This window comes from Carassius carassius, chromosome 33 (assembly GCF_963082965.1).
Source record: "Carassius carassius chromosome 33, fCarCar2.1, whole genome shotgun sequence".
Classification (NCBI taxonomy): Eukaryota; Metazoa; Chordata; class Actinopteri; order Cypriniformes; family Cyprinidae; genus Carassius; species Carassius carassius.
The window spans coordinates 14,548,870-14,568,807 of record NC_081787.1 but is presented as its reverse complement, the minus strand read 5'-3'; the positions used below and the strand labels follow the sequence as shown (position 1 = coordinate 14,568,807).

The 19,938-nt window shown below is 39.0% G+C and overlaps 1 protein-coding gene across 9 annotated transcripts in view; it reads left to right on the top strand.

Annotated features, from left to right (window-relative positions):
• Window positions 1–19,592, top strand: part of LOC132113795 (rap guanine nucleotide exchange factor 2-like) — a 104,881-nt gene extending 85,289 nt beyond the window's left edge. For 4 of the 9 annotated variants that reach the window (XM_059521799.1, XM_059521797.1, XM_059521804.1 and 1 more), the window contains 22 exons: window positions 850–986; window positions 1,707–1,865; window positions 2,939–3,091; window positions 3,653–3,817; window positions 3,899–4,006; window positions 4,108–4,311; window positions 6,180–6,288; window positions 6,496–6,772; window positions 6,852–7,009; window positions 7,422–7,436; window positions 7,978–8,218; window positions 8,339–8,725; window positions 8,832–9,043; window positions 9,495–9,618; window positions 10,015–10,038; window positions 10,937–11,160; window positions 11,277–11,447; window positions 11,535–11,684; window positions 13,421–13,622; window positions 14,040–14,491; window positions 15,236–15,587; window positions 17,333–19,592. In XM_059521799.1, the coding sequence (XP_059377782.1) occupies window positions 850–986; window positions 1,707–1,865; window positions 2,939–3,091; window positions 3,653–3,817; window positions 3,899–4,006; window positions 4,108–4,311; window positions 6,180–6,288; window positions 6,496–6,772; window positions 6,852–7,009; window positions 7,422–7,436; window positions 7,978–8,218; window positions 8,339–8,725; window positions 8,832–9,043; window positions 9,495–9,618; window positions 10,015–10,038; window positions 10,937–11,160; window positions 11,277–11,447; window positions 11,535–11,684; window positions 13,421–13,622; window positions 14,040–14,491; window positions 15,236–15,561 (3,998 nt within the window). In that variant the 3' untranslated portion in view covers window positions 15,562–15,587; window positions 17,333–19,592. The remainder of the gene's footprint in view (window positions 1–849; window positions 987–1,706; window positions 1,866–2,938; window positions 3,092–3,652; window positions 3,818–3,898; window positions 4,007–4,107; window positions 4,312–6,179; window positions 6,289–6,495; window positions 6,773–6,851; window positions 7,010–7,421; window positions 7,437–7,977; window positions 8,219–8,338; window positions 8,726–8,831; window positions 9,044–9,494; window positions 9,619–10,014; window positions 10,039–10,936; window positions 11,161–11,276; window positions 11,448–11,534; window positions 11,685–13,420; window positions 13,623–14,039; window positions 14,492–15,235; window positions 15,588–17,332) is intronic. The other 5 variants (XM_059521801.1, XM_059521798.1, XM_059521802.1 and 2 more) reach the window with 4 other exon arrangements.
• The last annotated feature ends 346 nt before the right edge of the window (window positions 19,593–19,938 follow it).

Sequence of the window (19,938 nt, the reverse complement as noted above, 5' to 3'; positions counted from 1 at the left end):
AAATAGATAATTTTGACCCATACAATGTTTTTTTGGCTATTGCAAAAAATATACCCCAGCGACTTAAGACTGGTTTTGTGGTCCAGGATCATATATAGCACAGTAGAATTGTCAATTTTTCTGTCCGTATTTCTGTCACAGTGTCATTTCTGCCACATCCCAAATGATGTTTTGTATTAAATAACATCCTGTGGTGAAAATGGCTTTGTAAGGTTAATATCACAGCATTCTAAATACTTTATTATTATTTTAAAGTTTTCTTTCCACATTACATATCTTGAATTTTATCTAAAGGACAACAACCAAGGGACAGCTGTAATTGTCAAAAAAAGAACTAAAGTGAGAAAAGGAAAAAACATTTTGAAGCCACAAGTTGAAAATTGAACATCTGGCATAGTTAAATAATAAAATCTATGCATAAAACAAGTACATTTGGAAGGTAGCAAAAACCTAAATGATTCTAGGACAGTTTTTTTTTTACTTCCATATAACAAAAAGCATCGAAATCTGTTTATTTCAATAAAACCTACTGGCGTTTGTCCATAATTGAAGAAACTACTTTGTTACTGTGGAAATGGATTTTGTCATGTATAATATGTCCTGTATATTGCATAGCAGGATTAGCCGGTTCTCAGAAATAGCTTCGTATTAATAATGCATTCGATGCTTGGTTGCTGTTATTTTTATAAGCCATGGAAAGTTTGGTTTTTCCGCTCTCCATGTGGGAAGAACAAACTGCATCTGATAGAGAGAACAAAAATATCAATGAAAGACTTTCAAAGACTCTTGTGTATCTCACTTAGTTTTAAATGTGACTTTCACTTCTTGTTTCTCACCCTGTTTCTTCAGAGCAACTGTTGGAGTTCATGCACCAGCTACCGGCCTTTGCCAATATGACCATGTCTGTCAGGAGGGAGCTTTGTGCTGTTATGGTGTTCGCTGTGGTGGAACGGGCCGGCACAGTCGTCCTTAATGATGGCGAAGAGGTCGGTCAGACTTACCGTGACATAAACCAGTAGCATTAGCCTTATTGAAGTCTCAGTTTCACCTTTAACCTATATGTGTGACCTAGTATACTGTATATAGTACGCATACTGCACTTTTTCTATATCAATAGCTATTAGCCTAGCTTTTTACACTAATCCCATTTTAGTTCTCTTTAACCCCAATCATCTCTCTTTTTTGAAGTTGTCATTCCCCTCCTCCTTTCACCAGCTCTCACTCCAGTCTCATGTTGATCTTGATTCTGTGGCTTTGCTTACTCATACTGCCATCCTTCTCCTGCCTCTCGTCACAGCCAATCAGCCATTCAGCTTCTGCACTGTTAAACATGAATGGATGCCAGCATTCAGCATCTTGAGATTACAAGATGCTCGCGGTTCAGCGGGAATCACTTATCTCCTTATCTCAGTATTGACATGCCAAAAAGAGCCATTTTTCCCCCTTAATGCATCCATATAATTGAAAGCAGGACAGGGCTTGAGGCTTGTACAGTTTAGTGTGATGACATGTTCTCCACTATCAATGCTCAAAAATCAATTATTAATACTCAAAAAAAGCAGCAGCAAGTAATTAGGTCCCTGTGCGCAAGTTTTGCATTTCACCATGGAGGTTTATATTACAAAATGACAGTGATTTTCAAACAGTGAAAATAAACCATATGTCCTCTGTCTTACTGTTAACTCTTCATTGTACCTTTGTTGTAGCTGGACTCATGGTCTGTGATTCTGAACGGCTCAGTGGAGGTGACGCACCCAGATGGCCGGACGGAAATCCTGTGCATGGGCAACAGCTTTGGTGTGTCCCCCACCATGGAGAAAGAATACATGAAAGGGGTGATGAAGACCAAGGTGGATGACTGCCAGGTGAGTCAACAATCCATCCAGTAATCCAGTAAATTCTGTTTTTTGGCAAAAAAAATAAAAACTTGCATTTGATTGCATGGTTTCATTGTGTGAAGACAATGAAACCTATTTTTGCATTGTGGCATTGCTTTCTGAGATTACCAGATCTGTGAAAATATGATTTGGAAAAACCATCTTACACACATGGTCAGAATTGTTGGCACCCTTGGTAAATATGATCAAATGAGGCTATGAAAATAAATCTGCGTTGTTAATCCTTTTGATCTTTTATTTTAAAGAATTCACATAAATCTAACCTTTCATTGTTTTATTTCTTTTATTTTATTTTATTTTATTATTATTATTATTATTGTCCTGTTGGAAGATCCAAACCTGGCCCATTATAAAATTTCTAACAAATTCAGTCACTTATTGATTTTTTGTTGTTTTTTTTGTTATTGATCTGTTTGTATTTGATAGAATCAATATTGCTATGCCTTCAGCAGAAATATAGGCAGGCCCACAACATTAAAAATACAGCAGTATATTTTATTGTACACATAGACACATGTCCTCTTCCAGGCAGATTCAAAACATTTTCTGTTGATTAGAACTTCTTAGTTATTGCCCTGATGGTGGAAATGTGAATTTTCACTGCTTTTTTCTTAAAGCCACTTTCTAATTTGTGAAGCTCAATTATCTTTTGCTGCACATCACACTACTTTTTTTAATAGCAAAATAAATATTTTTGCATTAAAGGTATTTTTAATTGTAATACAAATAATATCAGAACTTTAAATAATAAAGAACTTTATTGATAAAAAAATAAATAATAAATAATCCCTGTCAAACCTATTTTAGCTGTTTGTATAGACTCATTTAATGCAGAAGTGAAATGGTCCTGCCCATGCAAATGATAGGGGTAATTAGTGAACATTTTGCAATAATGAAATCTTGTCTCTGTTTCAGTGCACTGCTGTAATTATCTTGGGGAAATCATTTGAAAACCTGCTTCATCTAAAAAGTGATTCTACTTTTGCCTCTCGGCATGTATCTGCTAGCTCACTTTTGCTCTCGTTTTCTCTCTCTGTCAGTTTGTTTGCATAGCACAGCAAGAATACTGCTGCATCCTTAACCAAGTGGAGAAAAACATGCAGAAGGTGGAAGAGGAGGGTGAGATTGTGATGGTGAAGGAACACAGAGAGCTTGACCGCACAGGCACCAGAAAAGGACACATTGTCATCAAGGTGAGAACCCATCTACAAACAAGTTTGTGTTTGTCACACCCAGTGGTAAAGAAATGTTCCGAAATGTAGCTACAATAAAGTGACAAAAGGAAAACTTTCCCAACAAACCTGTCATTAGGTCCAATGATAGCTCACATAAGGATTTAATACTTAAACCAGTGTTTTCTGCACCTCTATTTTATGGCACTTCAGCCAAAATAAATTATATTTTATTGATTTGTGAGTTTGCAGTTTGAACTGAATCCGATGAGATGTGCCATACTGCAAAAGCTGTGTTAGGATACATTGACTCACACTCTTGATTGATATGGCATTTGCTCTGATTTAAACAGATGCATTGAACATAGCCATTTAGTGATCCTAAATGTGGAAATATGCTTAGCACAGTGGAGGCATATATGGACTGAATATCAAATACATCTTATGAGTCCAATGTCTTGGGAAATTTGACCAACAACAATGAAACTGACCACCAGTTCTTCTGGCTGACCCCAAATCAGAGTCACAAGCCAAAGTTGGATTTAATATGCATTCTTTAAAGAGCACATTTGGTTTTTATAGGGCACTCCAGAGCGTCTTACCATGCACCTTGTAGAAGAGCACTCGGTGGTGGACCCCACCTACATCGAGGACTTCCTGCTTACCTACCGCACCTTCCTGCCAAGCCCCATGGTGGTAGGCAAGAAACTGCTGGAGTGGTTTCATGACTCCAGCCTCAGGGACAAGGTACATAGACACGCTTATGCAATCACGTAAGTCAGTTGGTGGTTGATGAGATACATGATTATTTACGACATATTTTATCAGGTTACACGGGTAGTCTTGCTGTGGGTAAACAATCATTTCAACGACTTTGAGGGTGACTCCGCAATGACACATTTTCTTGAGGAGTTCGAGTACAATCTGGAGAGAGAGGTCAGTTGTGTGAAATAAAACCTAAGATTTTTTTAGTGTTCTTCAGATTTGTGGCTGAGTCGACTGCAAAATTCTAATGCAATTGCCTCTCGTTAAACCAGAAAATGTGTGGGCACCTAAGACTGTTAAACATAGCATGTGCTGCCAAAGCTAAGCTACGGGTGGTGACCCTGACCAAACCCTCGAGGGAAGCACACCTGTCTTTCACCCTGCTGGGGGGTTCAGAGAAGGGCTTTCGCATTTTCATTGACAGCGTGGAGCCAGACAGCAAAGCTGCAGAGGCCGGCCTTAAACGAGGAGATCAGGTAATGTCACACCAGCAACATGCAGGATCTGAAGCAGGCTACAGAAATATTTGTACTTGTTAAATTGACACAACTTGCATTGTTGTGGCATTAGCAGCTGTATTAGTAGTTATGTGACTGGAAGTGGGAAACATTGTGTGATAGCATTTGCAATTGCTGTTGTCAAGCGATGAAAGCGGTTCGTCACAGCACTGACAGCAAACTCCCCTAAATCATAAAGAAAAAGAGCAAAAACCTCATTTTTGTTTTCATTCTTCCTATTGTTCAAACGTAAAAGCACACACATCTCAGCCTATTAACTTGTTCTGTAGTCTAAATATGTCTGCCACACAGCTTCCCTCCTTCACACAAGCGGAAAATGTGATTGCAGATGAATAGTGTCACACTGTTTCCTTTTGCCCTTCACTTGCTGCGGTATTTGGCTCATAAAGCTGTTTAATGAGTTGCTATCTATTTGCCCTCCGAACCACAAGAGGATTGTGATTGTTCAGAATGCTAATCAGCTGATACTTGGCCATTTTGAGATTATTGACAATAACCGTGTCTGCTTAGCCGATTAACAGATGTGGTAGTTCTCCTTTGTATCATTCAACAGCTTTGACAATGGATAAGCTATTTGTTGTTAAGTTTAATATGAGTAAATATTGTGAAGAAATTTCCATTTATTTATTTATTTATTTATTTATTTTCTGTTATCTTTAGTAAGGGAACTCACCAAATCATCATAAAAAAATAATTAAAAAAACGTTGCCAAAATCAACAAGTGTGCTTGTACAAAAACAAAGAAAAGCAGTCAATTCCATTAGACTTTCCTAAGTGCATTTTTTTAAATTTATATCAATTTTTTAATCCACTATTTGCTTTTTGTAAAAGTTGTAAAATGTTTACAAATACATAAAGTACACACACGCACACACAAACAAATAGTTTTTTTTTATACTTTATGGGGATTCTCAATAAGTGTAATGGTTTTTATACTGTACGAAATGTATATTCTGTCCCCTTAAACTAACCCCATCCTTAAACCTACCCGTCACAAAAATTATATAGTTTTCTATGATGGGGATAGAATATACAGTTTGTGGAATTTTAGGAACCATTTAAATATAGTAGTTCACATCCAGTTGCTGGTCCCCATTGACTTCCATAGTATAGGGGGAAAAAACACTATGCAAGTCAGTGGGGACCAGCAACTGGAGGTGAACTGGCCCTTAAATACTAATGCAATTAAAGTAAAGCGTGTAAAAATGTAAAGTAAAGGTTGGTTTAAAGCATTAATTAATGACATTTTCCAGTTTTCTGTGACCTAATTTAAAGTGAGAATTATTTCCGGTTAATAAGTTAAGAAAGCATTATCTAAGTCTTTGCCTATGAACTAATTAAACAATAAATGAAGAACTCTCTATTTGTATAGAGTATATAAATGTGTTAACTAGAGTTTATATACTATGAATTAACTATAATAGTTTGCAAATGATTTGTATGTACTTTATTAGTATATACTTACTATTAAATGTTACCAAATTAGCCAATAAAAACCATATTGCTTGGGTGCTAATGTGAACATGGATCTGTATTTGTTTGTGTCACTGGTGTGATTTTGTCAATGAATGAATGAATGCCAAAGGAGTTCATGTTGCAGTAAGGGCAAAGTCCTTTCATGCTGAAAATAAGCATCGCACTCACACTGACTCCTCATACCTCACCTCACTGAGAGAATTTTCTGAAGTGACATGTAATACCACAAACTGCTCACTGTGTGCTCAAAGTATATAATACTGAAATAAAACGTTGTGCTTTATGTATATTTATCAACTGGCCCAGCTTCAATGTTGATTGAGATTTTGTATTTTCATCTTTTTTTTCAGATACTAGAGGTCAATGGGCAAAACTTTGAAAATGTGCCGTTATCCAAAGCCAACGAGATTCTCAAAAACAACACACACCTGTCCATTACTGTGAAAACCAATCTCTTAGGTAAGCTACACTTGCTGAAATTACTACAGCTGCACAGACTGTTATTTAGATCCAATGCTTCATTTTAAAATTGCCAGTCAGCTTTCTTTTCGTCTTGCAGTAGGGGTAAATGTAGCTGTAGTTGATTTTGGAAGGCTGTTTGTTCCTTGATAATGTCAGATGGGATTATTATACTCATCTTCTCTGTGCTGTGTTCCCTGCTTTTAGTGTTTAAGGAGCTACTGGCCAGGCCTGACCAGGACCAGGAGCAAGAACTGGAGGAGGAGCCAGACAGGAAGAACGGGGCACCTCACATCCCCAAAATCGGGGACATTAAGAAAGCCAGCCGCTACTCCATCCCTGACCTGGCTGTGGATGTGGAGCAGGTCATGGGTCTTGAGAAAGCTAGTAAGAAAGCCAAGGCCAACACCGTGGGTGGCAGAAACAAGCTGAAGAAGATATTCGACAAGACACTAACCAGTATTCTTCCACCCAAACCTTACAAGTAAGCTGTGGTGCATACATGAAAGCTCTCTTGGTGATTTGGTCCACTGCAGTGTATAACTCTTCAGGTTTGTTCACAGTGACGTTGGTGTGGGACAGTCCCAGGATGACAGTATTGTTGGGCTAAAGCAGTCAAAGCAGATCCCTCCTGCTCTTCCTGTCAGTGGAAACCTTTCATCGAGCAACCCTGACCTATTGCAATCACACCATCGCATACTTGACTTCAACAACCAGCCTGGTAAGACAATTAATGTGGTTTAGCAAAGAACGACATTTTACTGCATCTGCATCCATGTTGGTTCTGGAACAACAATCTAGTCAACCACTCTCATGTTAGGGTTAGGTTGTGGCTTGGTCTTAAGGGGTGAACAGCGTTCTTATCAACTCCACCATTCCCTTAGGGATAGGGTTTAGCCAGTAATCATTATATTCAGGAATTTGTTCTACTAGGTTAGACATTCTTCTTAAGAGAGAACAGACTAAGTGTCAGTAAATAAAGATAATAGAGATATTTACATGGATAGTTTAAATATATTCTTGCAATGTCTTGCTGTGCACTTACCTTTATGGCAGAACCTTTCACACAAGTTTAATCTCAGTGCATGCATATTTAAAAAGATGCTCATGCTGTCCTGAATGTCCTCTTTCAGAAGCAGTTCCTATAAGTAAGTATTTGATCTTGTTTTCTTAGAAGTTTATCAACTACTTTCATTTCCTTAATCAAAATGTTCTGCAGGGCACTTCTCTGCTTCGTTTTGACTTTGATCTATCTAGAACAAATTTTGGTGGTACTCAATCAGGTCTCAATCTGTAAACTGTGCATTTGGTGGGCTTCATCAAAATTCTTTTTTTAAATTGGTTGTTGTTCACTGATTCACGTCACTTTCACAATAGAGGTTTTGTTTCGGTGTGAGATTGATTGTAGGTTGATTTGTTTGCTTGTTGAAAATTGTATAACTTAATAATATATATTTTTTTAAAGTTACTGATTATTGGTTTGTAGATTCAAGATGTGATCACTTCTTGACTGTCCAAAACTCCAGTTCAGATTCTGACTTATTCAAACATACCAAAGTGTGAAAGTGACACAAGTTCAGTAGTAATGTAAAATGGTCATGGGTAACACATTATAAGTGGTTTTCCACCTTGATGTTGGTTAATGAATGGGTTAAGTGTGTGGGCTTAAGCCATTCCTCTGTTCTTTAGACATGTCAGACCAGGTACTGAGAGTGTTCAAGGCAGACCAGCAAAGTCGATACATCATGATTGGGAAGGACACCACAGCAAAAGAGGTCGTAGCTCAGGCCATCCGAGAGTTTGCCTTGACCGCTGCCCCTGAAGCATATTCATTGTGTGAGGTGTCAGTCACTCCTGAGGGTGTCATCAAGCAGCGGCGACTCCCTGAACAACTCTCCAAACTGGCTGACAGGATCCAGCTCAGTGGAAGGTGTTGCCTTAGAGCCCTTGTTGCCATTCTGATCAATTTTCTGAAGTATTTTGGTGTCAAACCACTTAGAACATCTGGTGACCTCTCCTCTCATTGGCTTATTTTCCGATAAACCTTTAGGTACTACCTGAAAAGCAACATGGAGACGGAGACATTGTGCTCAGATGAAGATGCCCAGGAACTACTAAGGGAGAGTCAGATCAGCCTGTTGCAGCTTAGCACGGTGGAAGTGGCGACCCAGCTGTCCATGCGTGCCTTTGAGCTGTTCTGTGCCATCGAGCCCACCGAGTACATTGATGACCTCTTTAAGCTGAAAACTCGTCTAACCGGGCCCCCCAGCCTCAAGCTCTTTGAGGAGGCCATCAATCGGGAGACCTTCTGGGTGACCACGGAGGTGGTGCGTGAGACCAACCAGCTCAAACGCATGAAGATCATCAAGCACTTCATTAAGATCGCACTGCATTGCCGCGAGTGCAAGAACTTCAACTCCATGTTTGCCATCATCAGGTAGAAATGGTCTTTATTTTAAGAGACTTTTTAAAATTAAGTGTTAAACTGAAGACTTATGATGTATATTTTCCCAAGTAGCAATGACATTTTGTGTCTTTTACAGTGGTCTGAACTTGGCACCAGTGTCCAGACTGAGAGGCACATGGGAGAAGTTGCCTAGTAAATATGAGAAGCTGTTTAGTGATCTTCAAGATTTATTTGATCCCTCCAGGAATATGGCAAAGTACCGGAATCTTCTAAACAGCCAGAACCTGCAGCCACCCATCATCCCACTTTTCCCTGTAATCAAGAAGGATCTCACCTTCCTGCATGAAGGTAAGATAGTCCTCACCGAAGAAGGTGATGACATACAGTATATAATACATGTTTGTTTTTTAGTGAAGTACATTTTCCTTGATTTCTTTTGGATAAAATGGCTTGATACCTTTCTCAAAGCTTCATTCCCAGTCCGAAATTATTAATACATAACTGTCCATGTTTATATGTCAGTAATGGATTTTCCTGACTTTGTGTAGCACCTACACCCCTGCATACCCTTCCTAAGTTTGTTTCTAACTAGGACTTCTGTTTAATATTAAGAGTTTGTGCAGTATATTTAATGAAAAGTTTGTGTCTTAAAGGCACAGTTGCAAAAACTTTAAATTTTGAGTCAATTTTGAAAATATGACTGCTTTAACACAAACTTCACCATTTTAAGTTGACCCTGAAGGGAAAAAAATACTATAAAAATGTATGATATCAGCCTTTTCTTTATTGTCCACTCTAGGAAATGACTCGAAGGTAGATGGTTTGGTGAACTTTGAGAAACTGCGGATGATTGCTAAAGAGATCAGACACGTAGGCAGAATGGCAGCAGTAAACATGGACCCTGCTCTGATGTTCAGAACCAGGTGAGTGCCTTTCTGTTCTGAGTGCTACAATGACTTCTTTGTCCTTCTTTCAGGCTGTACTCTTCACATCACTGAGTTGCTTTTAGTGCCCACTCACTGCAATGTGTACAGCTCTCACCTCACGCTTCCACACACAGGCTTTTTCGACATGTTAAAGTGATATTTTTACGTATGAGTTAAACCACTCTTTATGTTATTCTCTGTCTGCATTATTGTCAGAGAAGTTAGTGTCTCTCTTTTGGTCTTTGGTGCACCTCACCTTGGTACCCTTGGTCTGTTTCTCCTCATCTAAGTGTGTCTCCCTCTTTTTCTCTCATGGGCTTTCTCTCTCCCACATTTCTCTCTTTGTCCACCCTCTCTGCCCCACACTTCACTATTCATGCCTCTCCCTTACAGGAAGAAGAAATGGAGAAGTTTAGGGTGAGTAAGGTGAACTCTCACCTTTGGCCTCATGTGTGCCCCTTATTTATTTTGGGCTGACTCCTCAGCATTCATTTTTTTTTTTCTTTTTCTGGTTCATTTGAGAATGCTTCTGCTATGAAGGATCCCATCCAAGCATTTGACTGCCATCACTTTTGCTACTCAGGGTCATTATATAAACTCACCTCATTCTAAAATACATCCTAATATTTATGTTGTATAATTACCATAGATTTTGAATGTTTCACAAATGTGACTCCACTAGTATGCATGAATTTATTTACAGTTGTTTGGTTCCTGCACATTTATTAATTTGATATCCCATGATCCATTTTTAGCAAAAGTGATTTAATGTGCCACTTCCAGCTAAACTACTTACCATAGCCGCACGTCTTCAACTAAGTTTTTGCAGTGTTGTGTTTTTTTTTTTGTCTTTTTGATTATTTTCTATAGTTTTAACTAATAATTGTATTTGTTTATGAAATGTGATTAGTCATATGTGTATGAATTCAAACAGCCATTTATAAGATATTTTTTAAGTTGAAAATTGTGTTCTATTCCAGGCTTATATACAACACTTTAATGATGCTAATGGTGCAGAATCTAAACACTTCACCTTTAAGGTTATTGCCCAGAAATGTAAAAAAAAATATATATATATATATATTTATATATATGCAATCCATTTTTTTTTTTTAAATGATCAGTTATTTTACTCTACTTCTGTTGTACTTTTTAACTGCCTGATTGGCTGAGATGGGAAATGCATGGAATGTTTGGATTGAAGCTGCAAGGAATGCAACTTATCGCATGTCAAAGAGAGACTGCATCTTCATCAGCATACTACCACTGTTAAAGTCAGCCTGCATCTTTAACTGTAATATGTGTGTGCATTTAGGTCACTCAGCCAGGGCAGTGCCAATGCGGCAGTCCTGGATGTAACTCAGACAGGCGGACACAAGAAGCGGGTCAGACGGAGTTCCTTTCTCAATGCCAAGAAGCTGTACGAGGACGCACAGATGGCACGCAAGGTCAAACAATACCTGTCCAACCTCATCCTGGAGACGAATGAGGAGAGCCTGCAGACACTCTCAATTCAGTGTGAGCCTTCAGTCAACACATGTGAGTAGGGTGCAAGCACACACAGTCACACTATTACAAATAGGTGAATCCACAGGAAACAACAGTGGCATGCGATGAAAAACGCCACACACATTTACCTCACAATATCATTACAGTGCCGAAGAGTTCCGGGGACAGGAAGAGACCTGACACTTCTCCTGTAGTTGCACGGGCCGCCATTCACCAGCGCCAGCAGCTTCAGAAAGCCACCCAGGCGCTTCAAGTGCCTGCCGTAGCCCTCTACCCATCACGCAAGAAAGTGCCAGTCAAAGACTTGCCGCCATTTGGTGAGACTCGGCATTTATGTAGCTTAAACATGATCAGCTTCTACATTATGTATTACTGGTTCTCATAAGAATCTTGTGTTTGCACAGGCACAAGCTCACCACAGTCTCTGAAAAAGATACTGTCCCTTTCAGAGGAGGCAGGAGAGAGACACAGGAAACTGACAGAGGACAGTGTGTCCAACAACTCCTCACAGATGTCATCTCCTCCCACATCCCCTCACAGCTCACCTAAGAAAGGTAAGTGTACAGACAGGCACACAAAGGGCATTTTTTGCTAGTTTTATGTTCATTTTTTCTGCAACCTCTGGTCTTTGCACATTTGACTTACTTTCCCCCATTGACTTGTGGAACTGTGGAATCAGAGCCTTATGGTGGGCATGCAGTGAAATGTATTGCCAGACAGCATGTGCCCCGCTGGCGCCCCTAGTGCCAACATGTTTTCATGGCTGATTTAATATCTTGAGACTGCCATCTAGTGGTAAAAAGATAACACGTAGAATATGAAATATCCTGCCAAGGATGAAGTGTTTTTTTACAAAACATCTTGGAAAGCTGCTTGTCTCCGATTTCATTACTGTTAAGTTGCAAATGCACCACTTTCCTTCTCTCCTTTCGAATTTGCATCACATAACATTTCTGCCTCTCAATGTGTACCTGTTTTACCCTGTATTCAGCCATTGCATCTATAAGAAGCCACAGTATGAAGGGTTTTTCCTCCTTCTGTAGAAAATCACCTAAAGGTAACAGGTCCTGGATGTAGATTTAACCTGAGAGAGTTCACACAAGCATCATTATTGCTGTGTCTCAAAATGTTGTGGACTGCCTACTAAAACATCATTCATTAGAGGTACAGTACCATTTGAAAGCTTGGGCTCAATAAGATTTTTAAAAAGCTGTTTGAAAAGTCTCTTATGTTCACCAAGGCTACATTTATCTGATTAAAAATACATTGAAAATATTGTGAAACATTATTACGTTACAAATAACTGTTTTCTTTTTGAATATTTGAATATTTAATAAATTTTTACATGTTACAAACAAGAAAAAGAAAAAAATTCTGAACCCAAACCTTTGACCTTTTGGGATGTTGGTTGCTTTCCTTGTATTTGAGACACAGCAAATGAGATGTTTTGTTTCTTCAGTTAGATAATTTACATAATCAGTGACATTTGTGTGTAGACTTTCTTTTAGTAATCAAAAATCATTCTTTGTTTATTGTGTTGTATAGTAGAGTGTCAGTTGGAGGTTCCACTGATGGTTTTATACATTTAGAAATATCAGAATTGCTGACATTTAGGTGAACTCTCTCACCAAGTCTAGACAGTGTTTTTGCTCCGTTTGTAGCTGGCAGAGGCAGGCTACTGCTCTAGCTGTGTGTGTGTAAACCTGAATACACATCAACTCATGGGGATTTGGGTCACAGTGTGAACCTAAATTTATGTCCATATGGGTACAGAAGCTTATATATCATACAGATTTTATTTTATTTTTTTACATATATATTTGTATGAAAGAGGGTTTTGACTCTAAAGTAATGCTTTGCTCTGCCATTAACATAGTTTTTAGGAGTTTAACCTTCTCTGACACTCTTCTTTCTTGCACTATCATTGTATCATTAATTTAATCATGATGTAAACAGGAAGGCTTATTTTCCATGAGTTGGTTAAATGAATAACTATTGTGCAGTTGTTTCCGACTACAAAATGCAGCAATGCAACTTGAACTGATACAATAAGTTCAATGACAAATATTCAATAGCTTTGTTCCAAAATCTTGTATACTGCATTTTAAGACACACACCAATATACCTTTCAAAACTCTAAAATATTTTGATGGCAGGAATGTAGCTCACTATGTTCTGGAACAAAACCTATTTAAATGAAAAGAGACTGTTATAGAATTGGGTACCACATGGCTCTATATTAAGGCCAAACCGTTTTCTGATCATGTTGTTCTGTGTACTCGTTTGCCAGGGTATGGAAGAGCAGGTGACTACCTGTCAGACTCTGGACACAGTGAGATCTCCTCACGCTCCAGTCTGGTGAGCACCTCCTCCCTGGACATGGGGCAAGATGAACGCAGACATCGATATGGAGGAATAGCTGGGGAAAGCCATGGCAGTGTCCACCGTCTAGAACGCAGGGCTACTGCTGATCCTGACCAGTACAGCTTGGGGTAAGCACTTACCATTACTCTTTCAACTAGTTTGAATGTTGCAGTCTGGGTTAATTTGGCTGATTTTGAGCTAACCTGATCCTGTTTGGATGTTTCTCAAGCAGTATTTTAATAAGACATGTTCTTGTGTTTAAAAGCAGATAGACGGAGCACGTTAGAATGAATTCAGGATTCTTGAGAAATATGAAACTATTTATTTTGAATGACGCACAGTGTTAAATGTAAAACAAATAAAGCAGGTGTTTTTTTTCTCCAACTGGAAATACCAGAACAATTCAGAGCAATTCTATATTAAGTTGTCAAACTCCCTAATGGAAAAGTCTTTTATTGGACAACTGGTTGACAATCATGGCCTAGTCCTGGCAATGTAGTGTTACAATTAATCCTTCTGGATCTTTCTACCCTCTCTTTATTCAGGTCTTGCTCATCAATGCAGGACTGTCGGGGTCTGTATGCGGGTGCCACTGTGCTGTCTTCCCCCAGCTCAGAGGAGCTTACCCAGGACCAGGGCGACCGGGTGTCTCTCGATGCTGCTGATTCTGGTCGTGGCAGCTGGACTTCATGTTCTAGCGGCTCTCATGACAACATTCAGACCATGCAGCAGGGGCGTAGCTGGGAAGCACTTGCAGAGGGTGCGGGGCTTTGGGGAAGCAGAGGAAGCTGGGCGTCTGCCTGCTCCTCGTCATCCTCTGCAGCATGTTGGGGCGAGGACTCTGAGGGCGATACGGGCACTATCAAGCGAAGAGGAGGGAGGGATGTGACCACAGACCCAGAGACCAGCAGCATCACCTCCACTGGTTCAGAAGAGTCCAGACAGCACAGTCGACGGCCCTCACCCATCACTGCAGGCAACACCAAAGCTGTGATCAGTAAGAGTCGCCACATGAACCGGGTTTAAAGGGATAGTTCACCCAAAAATGAATATTCTATTGATGTTTACTATTTACCTTCATGTTGATGCAGAGCATTATGTTTTTACTTTAATTTAACACTACAGTGAGAAGCATCACACAGCTTTTTTCCCCCATTCATTAACATTTAATAGCAACCATGGTTACTGATCATAAAATTAGTCCAAAAAAGCCTGTGGGCTAAGCTTTATGAAGTCATAAAATTGCTTCCTTTCAGGAACATTTCAAAAAGCTGTTATTCACAGAAAATTAAGTATATGATGCCTCATGGAAGTTTGTACATCTGACTTTGATGCCAAACTTGCTGCCTGGTGTTTTATTTTACTTGAAAGATTCATTTTTGGGTAACTATTTTAAGAGTAACTACAGCAAATTATGTGTCCTAACTTGTTTGTTGACTTTTTAAATTTTTCAAGTGCTGAAATCATGATTTTTGCATGCAAACCACATTCCCAGTGATTAAACTAACATCTGAAAATGAAACCCTGCTCTAGGTTGACAAATACATGAACCTTAAGGATATAGTCAACCTTACTTAAATTACTTAATTGTCATGTTGAACACTACAAGGTGGAACAGGACAACAAACTACCTTCAAAAGTGGTCCTTCCTGATCTAGTGCATGTCTGCATGTGTCCGTCCACGTGTGTGCGAAGCATTACGGATATTAAACGGAACTGTGGTGTCCGTCTCCTCCCTCAGCACGGAAGGACGGCCGTTACCGGGACCCTCCGCCAACTCCGCCGGGCTACACCGCACTGACCATCACGGACGTAACCGAGGGCACAGCTCACTCGGGCAGGAGACCGCCGGACTACACCACCGCCTTGCAGCGCTCCCGTCTTGTCTCACAATGCCCTGACTCCCAGCAGCCCCCAGCTGCTGGAAAACCCATCCACTCGCCGGATCCCCGGGGCCGAGACGAGGAGGAGACAGAGGAGGTGGAAGTGGAGGGTGAGTGCTTGTCTCCCAAACTCAGAGATCAAAGGAGGAGAGGTCCACACACAGCAGTTCCCCCCAGGCCATGAGTTACATACACCACCCCGACGGGAAGGTAAAACATCCCAAAGTCCAGTTACTTCCACACTCACACACTCACACTCCCATACACCAGTCACGGCTCTGCATGCCAGGAGGACAGCTCCTTCACCTGCCCACCATCACCAACCACCAACGCATCTCACACAGTGCATGTGTCGCCACAGAGACAGCCTGCCCCCCGCCGTGGTTACATCCCAGTCATTGCTCCCTGCTCTGCCGTGTGTATTGGCTCTCACCCATCAGTGCTCACAGGAAAATCACTAGATCTGCCATCATAAATGCTTGAGCACACGATAGAGCCTGAAGTCATGTTTGTGTTGTCAGGCAGCACATGAAATAGCATTAGTACTTATCAGCACAAAGATCCTGAATTGGGGAATTGTCATTTTATTAATTTTCACAGTAGTGGTCTTTCCTGTCTTATGTTTGTCTTTGGTACGGTACGGCCAAAGCATATTTTATTTCCTTATATTAAGTGGTATGTCTATGACTTTGTTCCAAATCCCTGTGCATTTCCTACCCTTGACGGCATTTTTAGACATCCAAAATTGCACAGCTATGCTACCAGACATTTTGGCTAAAATTAAAGGCAGTTATACATGTAGTCTTTGTAGGTATGTTAATCCCAGGATCCACTACGACGTGTTCAGCATAATTCAGCAAATCATTGATTTTGCATTAGTATTATAAATGTATTAATATATATATATATATATATATATATATATATATATATATATATATATATATATATATATATATATACACATATATATATATATATATATATATATATATACACATATATATATATATATATATATATATATATATATATATATATATATATATATATATATATATATATATACACATATATATATATATATATATATATATACACATATACAGGTGCTGGTCATATAAATAGAATATCATCAAAAGGTTGATTTATTTCACTAATTCCATTCAAAAAGTGAAACTTGTATATTATATTCATTCATTACACAAAGACTGATATATTTCAAATGTTTATTTCTTTTAATTATGACCAGCACCTGTATATAACCATTTCGTTAAACTGTCATATACCATTTTATGTGGTTATTTTATTCACTACTGAAAACTATTTCCATCTTATTAAATTAATTATCTTTTTTTATGCCATGTATTTTTTTTCATGCTTAGTGTCAAATTGTTAGTTTAACAGTTATGGTTAGTAGAGTCACATGACGTAAACATGTTGCTGCCTGTGAAGCTTTTCAGGTCAGCACCTATTTCAGTCCGGGTGCTGTTTTCACACTTTGTTGGTTAGTGTAATTTGAGCACCAGTTCCAGTCTACCTGCCATGTTGGTAATTTTTTTTTTTTGCATTGCACTATTTGGTTCCAATCAGCGGTGTGCTTGCACTATCAACATGAGTATTCGTGTGATTACAATACAAGTGGCAACTGTTTGCTAGGGAGCAGTTCAGGAGAAGACAATACAAGTTTTATTCCAGTTTTGGTGCTTTTGCTATTACTTCCAAAAATGTAATATGCACAAAACTGCACTTGCATCTGTTTACTGCAAATGCAGTGTAAGACATGTGGAGTTTGTGACGCCAAAGACAGTTTTTGCTGACACAATCAGTAATTAGAAATGACATTGTGCCATCAATAACAGTTCACTTTCACATGTCACTCGGGTTTGGAACAGCGCCTGTGTTTAAGTGATTGTGTCCATGATGCTCACAGTGATTCTCTCTTCTTCCTCCAGAGGATGAACAGGTGTCCGCTGTTTGAAAGGGGGCGACTCTGGCTGCACTGCTGCATTGACTGATGGCCCATATCGGGCATTCACAGGTCAGAAAGACAGACCATCCAGTCTACATCTTACCGGCACTGCCTCTCTCCCTCCTCGATGGATTCATCTCCCTGTCCTGCCTTAATGCATCATGGGGGGTTTAATGCCCTGCATGCTAAAAAATACTGTGAAGAAAGTAGGCGAGCAAAAAAATAATTTATTTGGCACTTTGGAGAATGGAAAAAATCAATCGAACTGAACTGAAAATACAACGCTTTGACATTCACACACAAAAAACAAACTACTGTTAACGGTTATCTTCAGACAATTCCCTCTTACCTTCTACTTAAAGGTCACATGGACGCGTTTAATAGTTCCCTTCAGCACTTTTTAACTGTTTTTAAACTGATGCACACAATCTACATTTCAGTCACACGATTCTGGACATGCAGTTTGGATGGCGAAGAAGGCTTGAGTACAATTTACCACCCTTCTTCTTGACATCAGTCCTGACGACAACTCTCATATCTGTGTGGTTCAATATAACAGTATTATATTTGCAGGAGCACGACTTGAAGAACATCTCTTCTACTGGATCACTAAATGGAGTTCATTGATTCCTGACTTACGTAGCACACCGATTTAATATGGAAGGTGTTTTGTGATAGGAAATGATGCTAAGTGAAGCCTTAGTGATTGATTTTATTGGTTTTTGGCTTTTTAGTGGGTTTGTGAGCTATAAGAAAGTATGACTGGTTTGGGCAAATGCCTATAACAAACAATACAAAAACAAATGCCTGAAAAAAAAAATGTCATCTGTTGGTAATCGAGGAGCCAAAGTCCATTGAAAGTGAATCAGTTCAGCTTTAAGAAGCAAAACTCACTCATCTTCGATATGACACAGGTGGGTTTTATCAGTTCAGAACCTCTACAGCTTCAGAAAGCTAATTGAAGTGTTTGTTGTGGCTGTGGCACATCATCATCTGCCTCCTGTTTGTTAAGGTGAGAACTGCAGGCTACTCAGGCAAACGAGGCCGTCTTGTTGGGTGCTACTTCCTTCCTCTCATTGAGTGAAACCATTAAGAAGGTTTGTAAAAAAAAAATGGTGGCTTTTGTGTTTAGTTTTTCTTTACGAGGGCTCAAGTCATGCATGTTTCTCCTGGAGTGGGTCTTGACCTAACTACCACTGCTGCAAAACAGCTTCCACAATCACTCACAGGAACTCAATTGAAACCTGCTTTTGAGACTCCGGTGGGCCGGGAACACACAAACCCACCCGAAGTCCGTCAGTCAGAGCAGAACTGAACCCATGGGAGCACGTCACTCTTGTTCTTTCATTTTAAACACTGAGTTAAACTGATCACATTGATCAGTAGTTAGAAACTAATAGACTAAAGAGAAAAAATAAGTTTGCAGTGTTTTCCACTGTACTCTGTAACATCACTACTTCAATGTTTTGTTCTGTTTTTTTCTCTAGTTGCTTGTATGTTTGTTTGTTTTTGGCTCCCACAGTTTTTTTTTGTAATGGTTGCGGATACAGTTGTTAATAACACATTTGTTACAATAACTATATCGACCATCTGCTTCTACCCATTTTTTATTTTTTTAGTAAATATTCACATTTTGGCAAGCCAGGATGAGTCGCTTGTTTTGCAAAATAAGTTGCACAAACTCTACAAGCATAAATACAACAAGGTAAATAGTAGTAGGTAGCTGTTCTGCTACTCTGTTCGATATGTGATGTCAAGTGAGACGTGTACATTTAGCTGGTGAAGATTCTCTCTTTTTTCGACTACTTTTACCTGTACGTCTTTTACAAAGACAATTGGTGGAGTATGTATTTGTTCTTATTTTTGGTCTTTATTTTTGTTTTGTATTTTTAATACAATAATTGTAAATATTGGTTATATTTTTGTTGAATTGTAGAAATGTATGATGTTTATGCCTCAACATCCAGTTTATATGAAGCTGGAAATCAATAAATTAGAGAAAAGAAAAAAGAATCAACTTATAGTTTTTAAATGCACATTATTATAATTATTATTGCTTTTCTTTTGTTTTGCTGATTCTGCATCGAGTGTTTTTTTTTTTTTTTTCAAACATTGTTTTTAATGCCCTCTGGCACCATCTAGTGTTTGCACAAGATAAGACATGGAAGTAACTTGAAATGTGTATCTGATACTTTTCTAACTGACAAATGTATGTTGGGGTTAATAAAAGAGATCTGTATCTATGTGCTGTTCAACACTGTTTGCTTTTTCTTGATGAGCTGAAGAGGATAAACTGGGTCATTTACACAGTGATTCCACATTTATTGACCATGATGCACTGCAAAACCTAATCACAGAATCACATTTGAGATATTCTGGCTCAATGCAAAAATCGGACCTTCCTCCCAAGAAGTTAAACCCATTCTTTGGTTAGTCCAGGGTAGTTCAGATCTTCACAACTGGTTTGGGGTGAGGTATGGGCAAAGAGCAAGCAATAATGCATACTAAATATGCAGTTATGAATCTTGAAATGTATAAGTGTACATTTTATTGTATAGTTAAGGTTTAAGTTTTTCTCAATCACTATTT